This window comes from Corythoichthys intestinalis, chromosome 4 (assembly GCF_030265065.1).
Source record: "Corythoichthys intestinalis isolate RoL2023-P3 chromosome 4, ASM3026506v1, whole genome shotgun sequence".
In the NCBI taxonomy this organism is placed as follows: domain Eukaryota; kingdom Metazoa; phylum Chordata; class Actinopteri; order Syngnathiformes; family Syngnathidae; genus Corythoichthys; species Corythoichthys intestinalis.
In genome coordinates, this window is record NC_080398.1 from 23,866,410 (window position 1) to 23,890,894 (window position 24,485).

Below are 24,485 nucleotides of genomic sequence, written 5' to 3' on the forward strand. Positions count from 1 at the left end.
GAAGGCAAGAGACGACAACGGAAAGAAAAGCTATAAATCAATACCCGGAATGGAGCCGGGCGCTTTGAATGTGTTGATTCCCGCTGATGTGTTGATTAACTGCCTGCAACTACACACACATACACAAACCCACACACATACACATACATATACACCGAGTCCATTTATGGCTGTGTGCCTGTGCTCTCCAGGTGATAGGTCTGATTAAGTGGCCTGCTCACCCGGCCTGTGATTAGGACTAATGCTGGGCTGTATTTCACTGGACGTGGCTAACCAAAATTACTGCTTGCGCGCGTACTAATGCAACCACAAGAGGGGAAACACTGTGAGTTTGCACAATTTGGATGCCGTGTGTCTCTCTTTGCGAGTGAAGTATTTGCGCAAAAGGTCACTGCTTTGTAATGGTTATTAATATGCTAGTGGTTGATGCGCGCGTGTGGTCTGGAGAAACTCGATAGCGCTCGCTGCTGCTAATGAGCTGTGGGACCTCATCAGCATTAATACTACATTAGCCACACATCGCGGCGCTAACATTCCCTTCCAGACATGTACGGCTCACCATTGAGCACCTGTGCACGTCCGTTAAAGAGGTAAATGTAGACAGCATTACAAAGTCTAGTGAATTGCAGTAGAAGTTAATGAGAGCAAGAGTAGTCAGCTGTGTTGTATCAATAGTCATCCAGCAGTTGATATTTAACTTAAAAGTAGCCACCAATTTAGGGATGCACAATTACCCTAATTATCTGACTATTTGCTGCCACGCCAACCCCAAGTGGCTTATAGTCCAGTGCGGCTAATTAATGGATTTTTACAGGCTAATGAGCAATGTGACTTTGGGTGTGAAAAAATTCCATTGAACAATGTGGAAATGTATGGCTTATAGTTCAGTGAGGCCTACATATAAGCAAATCTTGAATTCTCTTGTCAAACTTGATTGGTTTGGCTTATAGTCAGGTGCGTCGTATAGTAGGAAAATTACTGAGTTTGATCACAATCACAAATTTGGCTGCCACGACGAAATTAACCTTCTCTTTGCCGATATTTACATTTACTATAGGGTTTCTGCTGCATAACTAGTCAAACACTAACTCTTCTTCAAAATGCTATCTGAATAGCAAGCAAGCACGCCCTGCTGAAGAGGAAACTGATTTGAAGTGAGCAGCTACAGTGTTTTCAAAGTATTTTTTTACATAATAACCACCCACAAATTAAGTTTCCCCACACAGGGCATGATCAACTAGGCTGATTGATGGCAGAATCCAAGCAACGATCGGAATCCACTGTGTGAGACACTGAAACTGCCATCACACATCAAATTGAAAGGTAAGCAGAGCTGCACTGAGTCTTGTTGGATGCATGAAATAGAAGTAACTAACAGTATTAAAGTCTGATAATACCATGTTACGAGGGAAAAAAAATTGTTCCTGGCTTGTAATCGTTTTATTTGTGTTGCTTGGGTCTAGGCATGTGCCGGTTTGATATTCTGACTCTATGATAACCTTGAACCTAAATATCACGGTTTCACGGTAATGCTGTTCCAGCACTAAAATGTGTTATTTTAAGATATCCGTATTAGAAAAAATACAAATGAAATAAACTTTCCATTGAACAGGATTTTTATTTTTCAAAACATATTGGCAAATTGGAACGTAATTAAGTTAAAAAAAAAATTCTAATAAAAAATTGCAGTCCCTTAGGTGAGCCTAATCCCACAGCCACAGCTCAACATTATTACCATCAGAACATAAATAATTGAATTATTTTCCATAAAAAGCACTTGTGTATGACTCGTATCATGTTTACCTTATACACACACTCTCTTTCTCAACACAGACAGTTGCCAGGGAGGAAAAACACCATGTTTTACCACCACTAGACACACTTAACACGCTGGATTTAATTATCATTGCTTGTTACTAATCTTTAATTTTGTATAAATGTGAAATCATATTGAAGGTATTGCTTCCTCGGCAGCAACCCTCCACTAACATGTTTTACATGTCGTTTGGCCCTCCACCTCGAAGTCGCGGCTACTTTTCTGTAGCCGATGTATTCCCATATCAGCAATTTCATTTTCTTCGATGGGGAAAAAAAAATTTCAGGAGTTTCACCTCCTCCAGCCATTGTGTAGCACAGCTGACTCACTGACACTGAGCAACAACATGTGGGGGAGGGTTAAGCCTTTCAGTTGCAAGCGAAGGATTTCCTCCTGCATTTTTGGGACATAAAAGTAAAACAGTAAAAGTGGAAAATAGAACTTCAAAGTCGTGACCACAAACCAGGCCTGCACAATATATCGTTTGAACATGTACGCATGCGCAATAGTCCCATCGCATGGCATTACATATTCAAAAAAATAAATAAATAAAATAAACTTTTGTTTTGCTTCATAGATCCCTTTTATATAAACCAATCTTCATCAACCATGAGCCCCCTTGATTAAACGCTATTATATGACTACAAAGTGGTCAGAGTGAGTAAACCGAAGTCTTCCCAAGTAGAGCTATTCAAGTCATCCGGGGAAAATTCTTCTAGTTTAATATCGCAATATATCGCAAACCCCCCAATTGTCGCAATGTTCATTTTTTACCAATATCGTTCAGCCCCACTACAAAACCAAACCTTTTGGGAAACAAGTTTTTTTAAATGCCAATGTCATGAAACAAATAGGAATACCATTTAAAACTTCGGAACAAAATATGTGTTAGATCGTGTAATCAGCCAAACCTGATTTTATTATCTCTGGATATGTTTCCATTACACCTCGTAATTCGCAAAACCAAATTTTCCAATTAAAAAAAAAAGGTAATATAAACTTGAATTTTTGGGGGGAAAAAAAACAAGTATTGCCAAACTAAAACGTATCTCAAGAACATAATAAAAAAACTTTTTGAATTTGTACGCCAGTGGACAGGGCACAGCCAGTCACATGATCATTTCTCCTCCACACAAAACAGGTTTTGGGCAGCCATCTTCCTTTAATAAAATCTCACACGATGAGACTTCATAAAAATTACGAGGCATTTTTGAAGAAACGCAGAGGAAACGCTTGAGTGGCAATTACGTATAATTTGCCAAAATTTTGAAATATTTTGCACACAAAAAATAAAATGGCGCTTCAATGTCACCGTTGGTCCAACAGTGTATAGGATGGAGTATACAATCGCCCACTGGCTAAAGACATCATCTCTGGTGAAGAAATTAAAAGACGTGGAAAAATGCATGCTACACTGAGTAAATCTCATTTAAACTGGAGGCTGAATACACACTGTAAGCTGAACTCTACATCACCAGTCAGGTCTCAAGTAGTGCAGGGAGTGCATCTATATACCATCCTAATGTACGCAAAGAGCAGAACCAAAAGCTCATTAGCCACTGGAGCATTCCGCCATCAGTCTGCTCCTGTAGTCATATTCACCAATCTAATTCCAGCAGGGAGAGAATCGTATTGTGACAGCAAGTGAGACAGGGAGTAAGCGAGGGTGAGAGCAGGGAGGGGTGGCTACAGAGAAGGAGAGAGGTAGCTTAATGCAATAAAGCATGTAGTATTGACATCTTTCTCACGTCTATTGATTCCCCATTATGTCGCTAACAAACCCAGGTTGACATTTTGTCATTTGCAATCATGTTAACACTGCGACTCGCACGCTCCCCCCCGCGTCCGACGGACCGATCCGTGCCTGCGCGCACCCTCGTTCGGTCGTTCGCCACGTGGGCCGTCGCTCGTACACAAATACACATAGAGTGGGCACAAGTGCATGCAATATATCATAGGGGAAATGGATCTGTACATGAAAATACAATTGATCCGCTGTCTAAAACTGGGAAAGGGGCCCTTTTTACAAAGTCCTCTGAGGGTTGCACAAAATTTATGAACAAATACAATGCAAGAATCAACACGTTTCCAGTTATAAATCATATGTGGGTTAAATGTTTCTTGATTGTGTATGAAGTCACATTGGGCCACATAAATTATACTTTGAGGGCTTTCCCGTACTCGAAAATACACCTTTTTTTCCCCCCAAGTGAGTAAACTGTTATTCGAAAATTCAGCCCCCGAAGCCAATTGCACTCTGCAAAATGAAATTTGGTATATTCAGCAATTATTCATAGGTTTTGCATTGAAAGCGGACTCCGATGTATTTCACAGCAGAATCCTTTAATGCATATTTATTTGGTTTTTAAAAAATAATATTAAATATATTAAAGACTTTAAATCACTTACTCACTTTAATAAATAATAAACCAACATGAGGGCTGACAAACCGTATGGATTTATGGGAACTATGATATTGACCAAACCTGGACAGGTTACATGAAAGTAATCAAATGCATGATGCTATATTTTAATCGACTATACCAGTATATTGTTTGTAGTCTGACTACAGGAGTGAATTTTGACAACTCACCATAAAACACAAAACTTATCAGTCAACTCACGATTCACCAATTGACAGAACATTTAAGAGGCAATAACAGAAGCAGGAATCCTCGCCAGATAGGTGGCAAAAAAAGTAAACACCATCCTATATAGACTAGAAATCACTTATTAAACAACCTGAATTTTCACAGATGGGAAAGCAGAATTGCAGATCATTTTTCTTTAGATCATTGATCAAAAGTGAGGACTTTGAAGACAAAGAAAGGCTTTTTAAAACCTGTTTAAATGTTTAGAATCAGAACTACACTCAAATGCTGTTAAGAACCTTTGGTTTACCCACGTTAGGTCTGTAATGTTCAGATGTATGTATGTATAGTATGACAGGATTGAATCGCACATTGTAAAAGACAGTGCTTAATGGTGTGTGTGACAGAAGGTGCATAGCATAAATGAACAGATTCAAGGTCTGTGATGTCCCATCATATCATCTCAAATCCCGCACCGTGAGGGAAACCCGCTGTTTCTCCAGCATGTCCCATTAAACTTTCATATGTCGGTTAATGCTGATGGCGCCACAAAGCACTTGACTACACATACAGACACGGAGACACAATGCCATTAAAAATGGAACAAAAAGCTAGATCAGTTAAAGCTGCCCGTGTGGAAAAGAGCCCGACATGCATGTTTTTATGTCGTACGGCGGTCTACCTCTTTCATGATAGTGTGCGCCAGACCCCCGTCGTGCTCGAGGTTCGTTCTAACTTGAAAGGGGGGAAAAACACAAGCGGGGCGTCAGGGGCGGAGAAGGGTCAGGTGGAGCTGAGTCAAGCGCTCTTGACTGTGACCCCTGAACCCGCACAGAGCTCAGAGTCAAAGGAGTCAAGGAGCCGCCACCAGCCGAAGAAAAGAGTAAAGTGGGCGCTTGAGTCAAGAGCCCAAGAGGGGGCTAATGAAATCATTGTAGTAGTACATCATAACTCCAGCAAAAACAATGGCTGTTGTCACATTTGTGTGGTTCAAAATAAGGACTTGAAAATCTCACCTATGGATTTTATAAAGACCCAGTGAAAAATGTGTACTTTATCTCCACATTTTGCAAGCTTTTCATGCAGAAACACAAAAAATGTTTAACTCATCGGCTGCCATTGACTGTGACATACAAACCAGGGTTGCTCTAAAAATGATCTATTTTTACATTGACCAGACAGTAACTTTGTTAAATTGATACTTACAACACTGAGACTAAGGACTTAAGGACCAACAGTATTTCTAACCGCTATAGCGTTTTTCATATATTAACTCATTGGCTGCCATTGACGGCGAAACTAATCCATTTTGAATAGAAGGGGCTGGTAGTGAAAATGTATTGATTGGATGTCTGTCACCGTCCAGACAAAATCTCTAACTTTGAACATAAAGTTAATCCTATCAACATAAATTCATCCATTTCAACTTAACAAAAGTATTTTTACACGATTATTCTACAAATATTTAATACCAAAGTGCAGCCACTTGTTGTGCATTACAGAACCAGCATAGTGAATCACTGTTATCCCGTCATCTACATCCCATCACTTTGCCTGCTTATTCCAATGCCGGGCTAGGTGCAGCCGAGGCAACGTAATGGCTCATCCGGCTCTTTCCTCACACCTCTCCAGCTCAAACTGGGTTTTCCATCCCCTCCTCGTTTTTCACCTTGTCATCTGCTCTTACTTTCACTCGCTCCTCTCTCTCTCAGCCCGCATTTTTTTTTTATCTCCTTCTGACATTCGCAATTTTTCAGCGCCAAAACTCCTCCTCCTCTGCCGGTTCTTGCTCCTTTTGCCTCATCCTGGCTCCATCCCCCCAGTCCTCTCTTCTTAGAGATATGGCCCCCACCATCATCCTACCCCCACCTATCTCATCACTGTCACACACCGTGCACTGCTGACTGAGTGTGTGCAAGAACGGCGGCGATGCCCCGGTGCGCTCTGAATCAAATATGCTTGAAGTGATTTGGAAATGAGAGGTGAGCCGTCGCGCTGTGAAAGGGGGGTTGGGGTGCTTGGCCCTTTAAGAACCTGTCCCTTCTCGCTTGCATTTATTCACAATCACTGATGCTGTGCTACTGTAAAAGTATATGTTACACCTGTACAGGAGGTCACTAGCAATGTCAATGTCGTAGTAAAGCCATAACAAATGTGTATTAAAAACACATTTATGCAATGAATCTAAAATAATCTTTTTTTTTTTTTTTTTTTTTAAAGTAATTCTTATGACATGTTAATTGTTAAACTAGTTCTTCCTGAGCCATTCATCAACTTCAAAGGTTGTAATCTCATTCAGAAACTCATTTCATGTGTTAAACTGACTTCTTACCCATTGAAATAAAAAATAATAAAAACAGAAAGCATAACAGTAATTGAACTTCTGCATCATTATGCCACTGCACACACTCGCTAACTGTGCGCCATTTGTAACCTCAAAACATCACAGTAATATTTATGTAAAAATCACGACTAGCCATAAGTACTCGAGCTAAGTTTACTTCAGGACGTATTCCTACAGCACTGTTTAAAGTAGTTCATTGTGCGTCATTCATAACCTCAAAACCTCTACATTACAGTAAATACTTGTGAAAAAAAAAAAAAAAAACTTGCTAGGTCATTTACTGTACATTACCATAAAAAAATGCACTGTAGTGTTCAACCTCTTTGCATTTTTCAACCTCTAATTAAATATTTAGAGGAATAACATTCGTAAACCATAATATAATAACTAATGCGCTAACCAAACATTGTGTGTAACATAAATATATCTACTCACACCATTTGAAACCTCAAAATGTATATCGAAACCAGGGTAATGCTTGCGTTGTCATTAAAAGTTGGGCAACCGGAGGCATGTGGGCCACAGGCAGTGCATTGACGCATAGGATCTGGGACATCATGAAACTAAAATAAAAAAGAAATTACACTACACCGATTGATTTTTCATGCAATCACCTTCGTAAAGGTTAGCCTAGCTGACTTTGACCTTTGTGTGATTGCCAGGGCACATATAAACAACCATGCACAACCTTGCCCATGGACAATTCTGAGACTTTTTGACCCAAGTCAAAAAAAATGCAGCAATGCAATATATAAAAAAATAAATAAATGGAAGAATTAAAGATTTTATTGCAGAGGGGAGCAACAATTACTAATTTCTCACTCCATGCATCCCTTTTACGGAGCTCCAGCCGACTACCACCACCTGCCGCCTGACTCTATCCGCTCCCCTGCTCATGTCCCCGGCGTAGCACCCGAACAGCACCGCGGGGAGCGAGAGCTAGGATGCTATCACCCATTAGGACAAAAAGTCCACTTCAGCTTGCACCCTACGTAAAATCGCCAATGAAAAGCTTTATTAAACATAGAAGAAGAGGGGGGAAAAGGACATGTGCTCCCTCCGAGCTCCCCTTCTACTATCTCCCCCTCGCGCTTGCTTCCAGCGGCCCGCGGAATCGATCTCCGCGAGGATCAATAAGTTGGCATGAATATTCCCTGCCTGCCGAGAGTCTAGTCGGGGAGAGACACGGAGGTTGAGGCAGTGGAGGAGAGGGAAAGGACCGGCGCGCTTCTCCGGGAGAGCCGAACGGAAGCCACGCCGGGGATGTAAGGATGCGACGGAGCCACCGAGGCGGGGCGGAAGTGTCACAACCGCGGGGAGGGTGGGGGGTAACAAGTGAACACGTCTTACCGGAGTTGGAGCGGAGAGCCAGGGGGGACTTGAGACGCCAGGCGCTGAGGTCAGGGGCAGCTCTCTGAAAGACGAACGGCACCGGCAAGGGGACAAACATGATCTTCCTCCGCCTTCGGCTTCTTTCTTTGGGTTTGAATGAGGAAGAACCGGGGCGCGCTCGGTCCTCGCCGGAGTCTCGGCGCTCTCGGTCCGACTTGTTCGGGAGGCGGTTCGGCGTGGACGGCTCGCCGCTTGGTGCGTACACATGAAGCCCTCCCTCGGCACTTTTATTGACTTAACCCAGGATGAATGTGCATAGAACCTGTTACGACGCTACACAGACGGATAGACGAGAGGAAAAGTTGGGGCTAAAACGACGAGGACTGCTCTTTTTTTGGATTAAATAAGCCAACATGGAGGCCCCTGGAGGTGAATACAGTGACGTTAAATTTACAAAAAAAGGCGTGAAAACAGTCGCTGGCGTGCTAAGAGGGTTAGCTTTGGTTATTAGCTTGAATAAAAGACACGACAACACGGAAACAGCATTCGAGAGGGTGATAATAATAACACTTTGGAGGGGAAAAGTCTTATTGTGTGGTTATATTTGGTTTGGAGCTATTTGGCGTACATTTGCTTCGCAATACATTCGTTACAAGCTAGCTTGTTAAAAAAGAAAATAAAAGAAATGCACCGGTTCGTTAATTAAAAGCGCGCTCGTACACGAGAACGCGCACGTCCGCGCGCGCACACACATACACACTCACCCGCACAGTCGCGCGCTCTTACCCGAATCTCCGCCCCTCTTCTCGTGTAATTAAAACGCAATCAATCGATAGATAAACAAACAACCGCGGCGACCAGTCAACAACGGGGAGATTGGCCCGAGGGAAAAACAACTTACACTTCGTCCATCCGCCTGTGTGTATTGTCTCTTTTGAGTCTTATTTGTTTGTTTTTTTGGGAAGCCCCCCCGGTATGCAGCAGCCAGCTCACTCGACCCGCCTCCCTTGCACGGTTGTAGCGATCTGCCACACCAGGCTGCCTGCAACATTGAGGCAGCTCAGGAGCCGCTACTACTCACACATCACCACCCACCAACCCCCCTGCACCACCTCCACCAACCATCCCCTCCCTCTCCCTCGTTTTCACTAGCGCTGCAAAAGGTATCCTGTATCGATTTTTGCCCCCCAACACCACCACCACTCTTAATAATACAGGCTATAATGATGCCAGCCGTGATCAGTGCATTTGGAGGGGGGAACAAGGATGGAACCCCGATAAGGGAATCCATGGTGATGTTTAAACGCTAAAACCTCTGCATGCAATGCAATTAACTATCTATCTCGTTGCCATTGCTGATAATGAGCCACCAGAGAAAGAGAGACGACTGGCTTGAAAACATACGGCCGGTGGATAGCACCTAATGTTTATAATTATTATGTGTACGGAGCATTTGTGGGTCAAGGTTCAATGTTATTTGTTTCTAATTCTCTGTTTGAAAAAAACATGGAATTCACAATGCAGTGTACACAATGGAATGAAAAGAGTGTAATAAGTATTTAATTAAAATTATTTTTGCTGATATTTTTAAATATTTCAATATCCTTTTGTATAGCACGTGTACACATCAACAGTATACATTATACTTATCTGAATACACAACTGTGTGTACATATACAGTGTATCACAAAAGTGAGTACACCCCTCGCGTTTCTGCAGATATTTAAGTATACCTTTTCATGGGACAACACTGACAAAATGACACTTTGACACAATGAAAAGTAGTTTGTGTGCAGCTTATATACCGGTAATAGAGTTAATTCATTTCTCCCTCAAAATACAGCCATTAATATCTAAACCCCTGGCAACAAAAGTAAGTACACAACTATGAAAAAACGTACATCCTTAAATGTCTAAATTGAGTACTGCTTGTCATTTTCCCTCCAAAATGTCATGTCATCAGGGATCACTGTACTATGTATGTACAGGAGTGCTGTCAGCATTGCTACAGAGATTGAAGAGGTGGGGGGTCAGCCTGTTAGTGCTCAGACATTACGCCGCACTCTACATCAAATTGGTGTGCATGGCTGTCACCCCAGGAGGAAGCCTCTTCTAAAGACGGTACTAGAGCTGTCCCGACTAGTCGACGTTGTCGACGTCATCGATGACGTAAATACGTCGACAGGCAAAACATACCGTTGACGGGTAATAATGGGTTAAAAAAAAATTACATGCGGATAAAGTTTAGAATGGCGGGCGCTTGCGATGCAAGCGGTTGTTACTGGCACCCCCAAGGGGGCCGCTGTTATTTCAATGTAACCGGCATTGTCAGATTGAGCAAAGAGGAAGAAAGTGGGCGAGCGAGAGAGAGGGAGCGAGATCGGTGAGTTGGGAAAGTGCGCGGGTAGCTCGGAGTTGGCATCCCCCATGTTTTTGTCTTGGTCAATAAAAGTTCATAAAGAGCCATCCGACGCCTCTCGGTGTTTTTACGCACGCCGCCGCCTTCCTGAGTAGGAAATCGGACGAACCGACGACAACGAGCCAAGTGAATCGCCGGTTCACTCTTCACTACGGTGAGGAGTTGAAAACACCGCCAATTACCAAAAAGGGCAGAATTGGTGACATGTGAAAGCGGCATAAAGTCCAAAAAGCGGACCAGAATCGCCAGAGCCTGGAATTATTTCAAGGAAAATATGGAGGGTGCCACTGTGTGTACTCTTTGCTAAGCTGAGCTCGCATACCACAGTAGCACGTCAGATATGAACGAACATTTGACGCGCCGTCACCCAGGTGTATTTCGGAAGACAACAGGAAACAACAAGCTAGCGGACTGTAAATCCATACAACTTTCTAACGATTTTTAAAAAATGGAAGTTACCTTTATGTGCGTCGTACCAACGTGCATTTTTATTTAATAAAATAATTAATATATAATATAATTATATAATATATTTTTTAAATTATTATTAAGTTTATTGGGATCATGGAAGCTCCCACTTGGGGAATATATATATATATATATATATATATATATATATATATATATATATATATATATATATATATATATATATATATATATATATATCCTGTATATACATAATATAATAAAAATATATATGGAAACAGCACTGGCCTGCTTACCTTAATCCATGACTGCACTAATGTTAGTTACTTTATATTATAAAGTATCATTGAGTATATACATATAGTAGTATACTATATTTAAATAAATAAATTAATACTATATATTTAATTTTTGTTACTGTGAGTTTGTGTGCCTCTCATTCAAAATAATTGTAATATTTCAGTGTGCTCTCTACTTTATCTATTTTCAGGTTAAAACAAACAAAAGTTGAACAGTATTTCCCCTCCCCCAAAAATCCGGAATGCACACCAGAAAAAGCATCTGAACTCACACAAACTATTCTGAAAATGGTTGTCTGGGACATTGCAATTCATTTTAACATTTAGAACAATATAGACAATTACATACCACAAAAAGAGTAAGAATTGTTTTGACTCCTGTTAAAGAGGTGACGTCTCAGTGTTTCCGTTTACATTTTTTTCGCACCAGTTAATTCCAGCAGCATTTGACCTCATTGTTTGTGATTTATTATTGATATTTGTTATTTATTTATATGTTAATAAAGAATTTAGGTGTTCCAAAATGTTTTTGTGAATTAATAAGCTTCAACAAAAATTTCGTTATTAAATTAGTTAAAAAAAGAAATAAAAAATTATTAGATTAGTCGACTAATCGTAAAAATAGTCGGCTGACTAATCGGGAGGAAATTAGTCGTTTGGGACAGCCCTAGACGGTACACAAGAAAGCCCGCAAACAGTTTGCTGATGACATGTCAACAAAGCACATGGATTACTGGAACCATGTCCTACAGTCTGATGAGACGGGCAGGCTTTCTTGTGTACCGTCTTCAGAAGAGGCTTCCTCCTGGGGTGACAGCCATGCACACCAATTTGATGTAGAGTGCGGCGTATGGTCTGAGCACTAAGAGGCTGACCCCCCACCTCTTCAATCTCTGCAGCAATGCTGACAGCACTCCTGTACATACACAGTACAGTGATCCCTCGTTTTTCGCAGTTAATGGGGACCAGAACCCGCATTGAAAAGTAAAAAAATCGCAAAGTATTTATGTATGTATGTATTTATTCAGATTTAACATTGGACAGAGATACAGTATCTAAGCAGAGCTGGGTAGTTACACGTTACATGTACTCCGTTACATTTACTTGAGTAACTTTTTGAGGAAAAAATGTACTTCTAAGAGTAGTTTTATTAAGCCATAGTTTTTACTATTACTTGAGTAGATTTGTGAAGAAAAATGGCTACTCTTACTCCGGTACTTTGGGCTGCACAAGAGTTGTTACTTTTTTCCTCTTTATTCAACATATTAGATTTATCTATTTATTTTCCAGTGATGCCGTGAGTAGCTCTACCAATTTCACCATTGATACGTCGCAATATTAATAACATGACTCCATTATACCAATCAGACGCAAGCTTGCCGTTCTATGATAATGCCAGCCTGTTCATTCACGTGGCGTCTTTAAAGCACTGTAAAAAATGAAGTATTTGATATAGAGCGCCGCCCTCAACATGACTCAAAGTTTTTATTGACTCCCAGTTTTTATTTGGCACCGACTGACCACGGAAAACTGGAGATATCTTTCTAATTTCATAATAGGAACTATGAAGGAACTATTCAAACTATGAACTATATTCTCCACTAGAGGGCACTCATGCTCTTTGGACAAATAATGCTTCACTTGTATCATTATTCTTTCTCTAGCAGGAGTTCAATGACTTAAAAAAATAAAAAAATATTTTTTAAAAAACAAAAATGTAAGCAGTTACTCACAATGTTACTTATTACTTGAGTATTCAAATCCCCAAGTATTTTTTTTACTTGTACTTGAGTACATATTTGGATGACTACTTATAGTTTTATTATAAATGTATATATATTGTATGCCACTGTTTTGACATTACAAGCATAAAAGAACTAAATCCAATGACAGTAAGAAGTAAAACTACTATGCAATAGTGAAGAAACCCTAAGACATCTGTTGTATTTGATCACTTGTGTTTCACTAAGCCAGTCTATTTGTTTTCCTCTGTGGCAGGAAGTTCTATTTGCTTTTCTATTGATACAAATTGACTTGTTGAGGAAAATGACCATTCGCAAAGGTAATCAAATCTCACGTAACAGTTTTCAGATGTTTGACTTTTCACTGTACACTGTACTGTCAATACATTTTCAAAGACATGCGGCTTGAAAACTATTGCGGGACCTGTTCTGGGTACTAATTAATCACAGATAAATAAATTACAGTTAGACTGTTTATTGGACTACTTGTGAATGTTTTTGGGTTCAGGAGGAAACCTGAGTGTTACCAAAATGTAAACCTCTTCACTTTCATGCATACGTCCTAACCACAACTGCACCGCGCTGCCGACTGAATGACAAGGATATAATAACTTGATTTTTTTTTTTTTTGGTGAGTGGCTAAGTTCACATTTCTTGAATGTCAAAAAACTTTTCTACACTGAACCTAGTTGAAATGCCATCAATCTGTTCTAAGCCACAGGAAAAAACAATGTATTAGTGTGCTCTATAAAACTAATAAAAGTTGATCTGAAAAACTAGAGCATGTACCTACTTTACTGTTCGTGTGATGGCTGTGTGACCAAGTGAGAGACATCAAAACCAAGAGTTGGTCAGTTTTAGTTTGCGCGAATTGTAGCCTACAGTAACTTTGCCAGTCCCCTGATTTTTTATTCTGTGTTTGACCATTTTTTCCGGCTAGAAGGGCCTCAGTGACGGTCATAGGTGGGAAGTAACGTTACATTTTCTCAGTTACGTTTGCATGAGTAACTTTTTGACAAAAATGTTTTGCTAAGCCAAAGTCTGTACTTTTACTTGAGTAGATTTGTGAAGAAAAAAATCTACTCTTACTACGCTACTTTGGGCTGCACTAGTTGTTACATTTTTCCTCCTTATTCTACATATTAGATTTTACTTTTTTTTTTTTTTTTTTTTTGCCAGGGATGCCAACAGTGGCTCTACCAATTTCACCAATGAGATGTCACGTCATGACTCCATTATACCAATCAGACTCAAGCTTGCCGATCTATGATCACGCCAGCCTGTTAAATCACGTTGCGTCTTAAGTATTTGACATAGAGCGCTGCCGTCAAGCTGACTCAAAAGCGAAGATTTTAACCTCTCTCCCAGTTTTTATTTGGCACCGATTGACCACTGAAAACCGGACATATGATCATTTTAAGTTTCATAGTAGGGAATGTATTTTCTCCACTAGAGGGCACTCATGCTCTTTGGACAAATGATGCTTCATTTTTTAAAAATGTTATTTCTCTAACCAGAATTAAATGTTTTGGTTTTTTTTTGTTTGTATTTCTTTGGTTTAATGTAGTGATGTAATAGGTTATAGTATAGTATGAAAATAACAGTTCATATAGATAACTTTATGCTGAGAAAAAAAAAATACCATTGTGTAACCCTGTAACACTGAATGTGTCGGCGGCAACACATTTACGCATATCATCTTTGAAGCCTCGTGACGCTGTAATTACGTCACCCACGTGTCCCTGGTTGGTCTCATTTGAAAGTGCAGAAGCTGAGGTCCACGCCAATTTTTACTTTAAGTCAAACAACCAAGTAAAACGGGAGATAATGTCATTTGAGTTTTTAGTTTTATTTCCCTCATAATTAAACATTAAAACGCTGCATGGACCATGTGTTGAAGTCCATATTTCCATCATTTCTTGTCCTTTTTCAAACCCTAAGGCACCACGAAAATTTACAAATCCCAGGAGCCATTGTAAGGTCAAGAACGACAGACGTAATTTGAACATTTTTAATAAATTGCCAGGCGATGCGCAACCTAAGGAGAGGTAGGCGATTGAGCGAGCGACTTTGAAGCATGCGGAATGAATCGAAAGTTAACATTAGCGCAAACTAATCCATCATTTCATCAACTCCAGGAAGAGGATGGACCAGATTTGTTGTTTTCTTCGGATGAGTCGGTGAGTGAGAAGTGACAGTAGCACGCAAACGGCGGAAGAGTGGGCTGTATGGCGTAAATTCTGTGTCCTGTTCGAGGGGGAAATGAGTGGCATGCCTGAAAAAATTAACTGAACTAGTTGAGTGTCATTTTTTTTTTTTTTAAGACTTTTTTTAATGTTTCATTTGAATTTTTTTCACTATCTTTACAATTTGCATGTAGATGTGTATGTCTGAGAAGCTTGATTGTATGTATATACTTTTGATAAGGTGATGGGTGCCATGCCTAACCTCACAAAGAGCTATCTTCCAAACCCTTTTTGTGTTAGATTTTATACAGTGGGGCAAATAAGTATTTAGTCAACCACCAATTGTGCAAGTTCTCCTACTTGAAAAGATTAGAGAGGCCTGTAATTGTCAACATGGGTAAACCTCAACAATGAGAGACGGAATGGGGGGGCGGGGGGGACTGAAAATCACATTGTTTGATTTTTAAGGAATTTATTTCCAAATTAGAGTGGAAAACAAGTATTTGGTCACCTACAAACAAGCAAGATTTCTGGCTGTCAAAGAGGTCTAACTTCTAATGAGGTCTAATGAGGCTCCACTCGTTACCTGTATTAATGGCACCTGTGTTAATTCACTATCGGTATAAAAGACGCCTGTCCACAAACTCAGTCAGTCACACTCCAAACTCCACTATGGCCAAGACCAAAGAGCTGTCGAAGGACACCAAAGACAAAATTGTAGACCTGCACCAGGCTGGGAAGACAATCTGGAATAGGTAAAAGGCTTGGTGTAAAGAATTCAACTGTGGGAGCAATTATTAGAAAATGGAAGACATACAAGACCACTGATAATCTCCCACCATCTGGGGATCCATGCAAGATCTCACCCTGTGGCGTGAAAATGATAACGAGAACGGTGAGCAAAAATCCCAGAACCACACGGGGGGACCTAGTGAATGATCTACAGAGAGCTGGGACCACAGTAACAAAGGCTACTATCAGTAACACAACGCGCCGCCATGGACTCAAATCCTGCACTGCCAGACGTGTCCCCCTGCTGAAACCAGTACACGTCCTGGCCCGTCTGCGGTTCGCTAGAGGGCATTTGGATGATCCAGAAGACGACTGGCAGAATGTGTTATGGTCAGATGAAACCAAAATAGAACTTTTTTGTAGAAACACAGGTTCTCGTTTTTAAGGAGAAAGAATATTGAATTGCATCCGAAGAACACCATAACCACTGTGACTAATGGGGGTGGAAACATCATGCTTTGGGGCTGTTTTTCTGCAAAGGGACGAGGACGACTGATCTGTGTAAAGGAAAGAATGAACGGGGCCATGTATCGAGAGATTTTGAGTGAAAATCTCCTTCTGTCAGCAAGGGCATTGAAGATGAGACGTGGCTGGGTCTTTCAGCATGACAATGATCCCAAACACACAGCGTTATTGCCAACAAAGGGTACATAACAACATATTGAGATGAACTTTTGGTATTGACCAAATACTTATTTTCCACCATGATTTGCAAATAAATACTTTAAAAATCAAACAATGTGATTTTCTGGTTGTTTTTTTTCCACATTCTGTCTCTCATGGTTGAGGTTTACCCATGTTGACTATTACAGGCCTCTCTAATATTTTCAAGTGGGAGAACTTGCACAATTAGTGGTTGACTAAATACTTATTTGCCCCACTGTATATATCTATAGTCACTATTTAGCATTGTTGGCCTACTGCATATAACCTGTTTTGACCGTAGGATGTACGAAGGACAAAAACGCCTATGACCATCCCTGCTGTTTGTGTTGAATTATCAAATATAAAACAATTTAGTCTCATTTTTTTCTGTTGAATGTTTATCCTAACAAGTTGAATAAATATTATCAAGCTTCAAAATGGTTCGTTGAGCATGTTTGGTTGTCAATGGGACATCAATATTACAAATTTTGTCCAAAAAAATTTGGATTTTGGATTTAAAAAAATTTTTTTTTTTTTTTTTTTTTTTTTGGTGTGTCTTTTTTGGTCCTAAATGTTGATTATAATTGATCAGAGTTAATAAAACAACAGTTTGGACATGAAGGTTATGGTATCCTTAAAAAAATGGACCCAACCAGGCCATTGTGAACTTTTTTTTCTTTGAAATATAAAGGCAACATCAAAGGCATGCAAATTCGGACAAAATAAGCTCAAGTGTTAAAAAATGTAACATTGTAAGCAGTTAATCACAATGTTACTCATTACTTGAGTATTCTTTTCACCAATTACTTTTTTACATTTTTTGGATGACTGCTTTTACTTTGACTTGAGTAATATTATTTTGAAGTAACACCAGGGGTGAAAGTGGGCCAGAACGGTCAGGAACGCAGTTCCGGTATAAGATTCAGGGCCAGAACGCAGTTCTGGTATAAGATTTCGGGCCGTATTGCTGTTCCGGAATAAGATTCAGGGCCGGCATGACGTTCTGGTACACGGTGCTTTGATTCCGAAAATATGACGGCAACTGTCAAAACGCTATGTAAAAAAAATAAATTAAAAAAAAAATAGATAAATAAAAATGCTAAGCTGCCACACATGCATTTAAGCTCCAAGAAGAAAACATTCTACCAACATCAGATTTACATATACAAGTGTTAAAAAGTATAATAAAATGCTTGTGTGGCGTAATCAGTTTCCACCAATATTTATTATTGATTTTATCCCACGGACGGCATGGAGGTTTCCCCAGCTGCTGCTGACTTATTTTTGTTCATTTATGTTGGGCTACTTATTCATTTCCTTATGATTTAAAAAAGGCCAATGTTTGCACGATCTTCAAAATATATTCCATTTCACTGTGCATAATATAAGTCATTTGTACTTATTTTTCTGAATGTATGTTACTTATATCTTTATTATTTAAAAAAAAAAAAAAAAAGTAAATGTTTACATTAACTTCAATTTTTATATCCTATGTTCTAAGTACTTAAAATTGAGATGGAGTTTGGGGTTATTCCTGTTTTTGTTCATTTTTATTTTGCAAACCCTTAAAAAAATACAATTTTGAATGAAAAAAATCAGTATTTGTATGTGTTATAGAATGAACTGTGCCAAAACAGCTTTCTTTGCATTTCAGTAGTTTTAGGTGGTTTGCGGTTTTTAGGTGGTTTGCGGTTTGCCCCCCCCCCCCCAAAAAAAAAAAGAAAAATAAATAAATAACTAAAATGTCGGGCTCCGTGGCGAACTTCACGTCGGGGAGTTCCGGAAAGAAATTCTAGCCACTTTCACCCCTGAGTAACATTCCCCTTACTTGAGTAAAATGTTTGGCTTGTGACGGTGTCTCCCTTTAACCAAATTGAGAATATTACAGCACTTTAAATGGCTTTTTTTTTTTTTTTAACTCACTACACTTAAGCGGTGGTGTATCCAAAGCTTTGCACGAGTCGATTTTAACCTGCGACACAAGGCTAAATAAAATTGACCGAGCGACAGCACGTAACTCCGAAAACTGGTCATTTGAGGCCTCCTCATTAGTTGTACACTTTAGCCCTAAAGCCTCCTACACTGGCAAGAATTTGAATTGATATTTGAAGGGTTTAGTGCTCTGGAGGTCACCACCGGAATCGTCTTCCCTGCATCCACTGCTACCTCTTTCCCTTACACGTCGTCAATTACTAGCCGGCATCAGTCAACGCCAGGCGCTTACACGCCAGATTATTGTCCATATAGATTTTTAAATAGAAAAATCTATACTTTAAACATGGCAGTCAATACGGGGGGAATCAATAGGAATGAGCCAGCGTGTGTTGCCGCCTGCTCCGCGAGCCCCATATCCTGTCCCGCAGACCTCGGTTTTTCTACCTCAAACGCCGCGGGGCGATTATCGGATGCTTTTCATAGAATTATCGCTGAGAATGGAATAAAAAGGAGAGAGGCGGACTGGCCGGATTTCATCATCGAGGCCGGCGAGAAAGTGCTGCGAGCTAAAGGGGCCTTAATGAAGAAAAATGTCCTGCAGTGGACAAACGGGCTCGATGGCGGCTCTCCCCGAGCGTCATGTATGACAGATGACATCCAATGAGGAAGATGGGAGGAGGGGGAAAAAGAGGGAGGAAGAAGTGACTGGTTGTCCTTCAAAGACCCCCTTTTTCTTCCACGGAGGGAGTGCGCGCGCCCCCTTTCCCTCCCTTCTTCCCCTCCCTCTCTCCCTCCGCGCACTCCTTCCAGACAAAAGCAATTATTTCTTGTAGAATGTAGTGCGTTTGTGCGTGTGTGCGAGGCAACGACGGAGGGAGGGAGGGTGCGCCAGATTGAAGGAGTAGGGGGGCGGCGTGGAAGCGGATGGGGAGGTGCTGTGCTATACACCTATACAGCATCCACCCACACCTTGGGTTTTGGGGAGCAACATTTTGATCTATCTGACTTGTGTCAATGTACATAAATGGAGGGGGGGAAAGGAAGGATGGTGGTCTATAGTCAGGAAACTGTGAGGTTACCCACAGGTTAAAATAAAACGGCCTTGTATTATTTCTCCATACCCAACACTCATCTACCGTAATTTTCGGACTATAAACAGTTACTTTTTTCCTTCATTTATAATCCCGCATTTTATAATCCAGTGTGACTTATTTTGTTGGGTTAATAGTAGGGCTGCAGCTATCGAATATTTTAGTAATCGAGTAATCGACTGAAAATTCTATCGATTAATCGAGTAATCGGATAAAACAAATATATTTTTAGGTGAAGAGCAATTATAAATATACATGAGAAAACAAGACATTTCATCTAATCTTGAACCATTTTCAGTCAATCAATGTCTTTATTTTCGATGTATGTTGTTGAAAACAGCCAACAATTGTATCTCAGATGTAGCTAGAATAAAAAAAAAAAAAGACTAATTCACTGCTTTCACTCAAAAAACTTTTAGATCTTATTTTAAAAAAAAAAAAATATATATATATATATATATATATATATATATATATATATATTACCTAAAAATGCCGTTACGCTTGATAACACACATCACTTAAAAGTTAGGATTTTTTCCCACGTGTTTCAATTGAATTTCTCTTTGTGTCAAGCCATTTTTAAGTTCTAGTTAAGTTTTAAGTTAGTCCAAACTGTAAGTCCTGAGAGGATTTTGAGTTTTTGCAGTGTTCAAAATAAATGTATGATACAGGCTGTACTGGAGCACATTAGGGACCAGTGCTACTTGGTGTTTTATCCAGCAATGACTACTGAGCTAAAATTGATAGTTAGCATGATAAAGTTTTTATTTTACACCCTCATCACTCCACAATGCTATGTTATGTTAAAGCCTGTATGTAAGACACGTTAGCCACGCATCGACAGTGGTCATAATTAATTGAAACCTAGCCCTCCGCAGGGCTAACTTTACGTGAGCTAGTAGCGACAGTAACGTTAATCTTATTTATTAGCGCTTAGCGCTCTTTACTAGCACTTAGCGCTCTCTTTAGCGCTGTACTGCTTTAAGATGGCGGCTGTTTAATAACGCTGCCCAGACGCGGCCGAGCCTGTCATTGCGCATCTAGTTCAACATACATGTGATCTTTATGAGACGCTCCAGACGCTAGCTGTTACCAACGTAGCATCGTGCGGGCTAGTATTTGGCAACGTCGGCGTCGTTTGTGGCGGCTGTCAGCTGCAGTAAGTTTTTTTTTTTCCTTCTTCCTCTCCGCACGTGACAGCGCGTTGTCCCGCATTAAAAGTAGTCCGAGCAAAACGTGATGCTTAGAGCTGTCAAAATAAGCGATTACTCGAGGTGAATAAAATTACTCGGATCAGTTTTTAAACTCGAGTTACTCGAGTTGCTCGAGTACTCGTTTCAGCTCTAGTTAATAGGTAACACTTTTTTTGACAGCGGCGTCATAAGACATGTCATAATTATGACATGACACTGTCATGGGCATCACTGAATGCTTAAAAACAAAACAAACAAAAAAACAGGTCACACAATGTGAAGTTTAAAGGGTTTTTGGGACAATAGGCCCTAGCCCAATTCTTTACCCCAAACTTAACTAGACACAGGGGTATTGCGGATATTGCAATAACTAGAACTAGATAGTAACCTTTGCTATGTGTGGAAGTCATTTAATGTTGTGAATCAACCGTTAAAGTTGTTAAAATTGCTCCCGTTATTGCATTTGTTCCCTTCTGTCTATTTTCGACATGTGTAAGTTTTAAAACAGTTTCATCATTTAAAGATAGATTTAAGTTAAGTTTTGCCGATTTAGGAGTATTATAGAAAAAAAGTTACTTAGGTTTGCTAGGAAGGTTCTCTACAACAGAGAAGTCTACTGCTTTAAGATGGCGGCTGTTTACTAACGCATCTAGTTCTTTATTACACTTGTTGCTAATGCCGCCGTGTCTGTCATTTGCATCTAGTTGTGTATATATGTGATATCTACCGAAGCATCATGTGGGCGTAGTTTGTAGGCTATCGGCTATAGTCAGGTATTATTGGAGCCACCTAGCATTGTAGCATCGCGTTTGCAACGGCGTCACACTCCCTTGCCACCTCCCCACTCCTGCTCGCTCTCTCGTCTCCGTGAGTCCGTCCGTCTTTGTAGACTTTTCTCGCGTCAGTCAACCAACATCACAACGCTTAGTCATGCACGCCTTTCCCGCCTCAGAAACGGTAACGGCGTTGCCGAGATGAGAAAAGTAATTAATTAGATTACTCACTACTGAAGAAAATAACGCCGTTATTAACAACACTGGTCATGTCATACTTATGATTGTCTAGATAGTCTTATGGCATCACTGTCAAATAAAGTGTTACCAAATACCATAAGTAGCAATTAATGAAACAACTGGAACAGAAAGTGAAGAGAAAATTAGCACAGAGCATGAATTTTGATTGTTATTTACATCTGTAGCTCTGCAATGCATGCTAGGAGGCATATTGGACAACAACAGTATTGACAGCAGGTGGCAGCAGAGGTTGACTGTCTCCCCCAAGGGAGCAGTGACGGCCAAATGAAGCTTCTTAAGCACTGAAGCTTTGCAGCCAATTGGTTCAAAGCTTCATGGTGGTTCATTTGGTCTTATAACCGTTGTATGATGCCGCTGTCAAATAAAGTGTTACCGGTTAATATCTTTTAGTGTAAATATCCCATAATCCAGTGAGGACAGTTGCGGTTTATAGTCCAGTGCGTCTTATCTATGAACAAATGCCGTTTTCGTGCCAAATTTGGTGGGTGGTGTATTATGACGGTATTTTCTTCTTCCTGGTCAGGGTGGTGTGTATTTGGAGCGAAGTACTACTACAACCCAGACTTCAGTAAATTTCAAAGCACTATCACATAATTTAAATTTTACAAATACAATGACACCCAGTTTGTCGTGGGCGATTACAAAGCCAACGGCATTACGTCACACATCAAACTCAAGTCCCAGCGGCCAGATGTGGCTTGTCATGTCATTTTGTGTGGCCCGCAAAAGTAAATCATGTGAATCGACCTCATGTTTTTTTCCCAATAAAATACATTTTTTAATAAAATTCCTGTGTCCTCAATGAAAGATTGAAGTTAATATCCTTTGAAAAATAAATAAATAAATAAAATGAACATTATTTAAAGTGAAAAATCAAAAAAATATATTTACTGTTTTTTATTTAAATTCAAATAAAAAATTTTTAAAAAAGACTTTAAAAATGAAATATTTACAGATATATTACAGTCATATTTGTATTAAAGGTGCACTTGACTCAATTTTTTTAAACATTATTTTTCTTAAAATTGGATGCCATTTTTACCAGGTTTGCATGACAATTTGAATTTAAAGTCATTTTCTAAACCATTTTAGGTGGTCTTTTTCTGGATCCTCTGCAAAAATACTGTTTCTCATTTATATGCAGTTGACTGGAGCTGATTTGCAAATTCTTTGCTGTCATTGGCCGTCGGTGGAGAAGGTTTTGGTCGGAAGCTCTTGGGCATTGGCAATGCATGTGGTGCCATATACTAGTACATCACGGAGACACGGAATACAATCCTTTGAAAATTGACACCAAACTTCACTGTTTCACAATTATACAAAAATAAGATATTCACTCACTCAAGCGGAAAGTCTTGTACTGGTGACACAATTTTGACTTGAAATTCAAATTAACCTTGCAAAGGTTTTATACTGTTAAATCTCTAATTCATTTTAACTAGAGGGGCAGAAAAACCAATATGATATATATGAAAATACAGGTTATGGAAAACTCTCAAATTAAAAAATTCACTCACACTTGAAGTTAGTTTTGACATTACTGTTAAAATAAGCAATACATCCCAGCTTTAAGACAGAAGATGAACAATGACAAATGACAACACAACTTAAATCAGAATGTGAACCACTATTTGAGGGAGTACGCCAAACACTTTGATGTTGTCTACCCAAATTGGTCAGATTGGTTCTAGCTGCCTTCAGGACCCCCGCAGCTTTTCTTACCCTAACAGAGGCTTCTGCTCCCTGGGGAAGCTGGAAGACCCAAAGGCCCGAGGAGAGAGAGAGACACTGACCAATAACACCTGCTGGACTGCTAGCTGTCACTGGGGACAACAACCCACCTACCCCCCGCTCCCAATGCATCCATCTTTATAGCATGCAACCACAGCTCCAAATGCTGCAGAAAATACGCTCGCATGTCTTCCATAGGTAATGGATGTAATGATGGCATTCGGCAATTATGGATGATTACTGTTAAGTAAGGTAGAAGCATACAATATCCATAATCACTGGCATTGTGGTTCTAAAACACTGCAGTGTCTGTATTCACCTGCGTTGCAGGTTTGGGTTGGTTGTTGACTGAATACATTCTGCACTCTTAACCGTGCATGAATTATTGATTCATATTTATTTGTGGAAATGTCACCATGGTGTGACTTTGACTGACACCCCATTTCATTCCCACCATATACCTCAATATACACACAGTATATATGTGTTGTACGAAATAAGTTATGCAATAACTCATACTTAACCCAACACCTATAACTTGAGTCTTTTAATAGTATATTCATATTTCATTTTTATGACTTAACAAAGCGTGTCAATTTTAAAAAAAAAGATACCTGGTTTATGGTTACATTATTTATTTATTTGATGACTATGTATCTATAGTGGTATTTTATGTTACATTACTTTTTTTTAATGTAACTTGAGTAATTTTCCTGCCCCACAAAAAAAAAAAAAACCCCATACCTATCTTTTATCATTATAAATGGACCTCCAGAAAATTATTGTATACATTTTAAACAGTGGTGTGATAAAATATTTGAATCTTTTGGAATTTATCATATTTCTGCTTAAAATCACCATCAACTGTGATCTTTGTCAAAATCACACAGATGAAAATACAGT

At 39.7% G+C, this 24,485-nt stretch overlaps 1 protein-coding gene and 1 long non-coding RNA gene across 6 annotated transcripts in view; one reads left to right on the plus strand and one right to left on the minus strand.

The window, feature by feature from the left end:
* Window positions 1-24,485, minus strand: part of pou2f2b (POU class 2 homeobox 2b) — a 224,473-nt gene that overhangs the window by 92,619 nt on the left and 107,369 nt on the right. For 3 of the 5 annotated variants that reach the window (XM_057833942.1, XM_057833937.1, XM_057833943.1), the window contains exon 1: window positions 8,102-9,105. The exons of the other annotated variants lie outside the window; for them this stretch is intronic. In XM_057833942.1, coding sequence (XP_057689925.1) covers window positions 8,102-8,201 — 100 coding nt within the window. In that variant the 5' untranslated portion in view covers window positions 8,202-9,105. Of the gene's footprint in view, window positions 1-8,101; window positions 9,106-24,485 lie in introns of those variants that run through there. 5 annotated transcript variants of the gene reach the window in all.
* On the plus strand, window positions 217-10,041 carry LOC130914592 (uncharacterized). The gene is made up of 4 exons (XR_009062964.1): window positions 217-325; window positions 1,058-1,154; window positions 1,227-1,323; window positions 9,049-10,041. It is a non-coding gene; the product is annotated as an uncharacterized LOC130914592 (long non-coding RNA).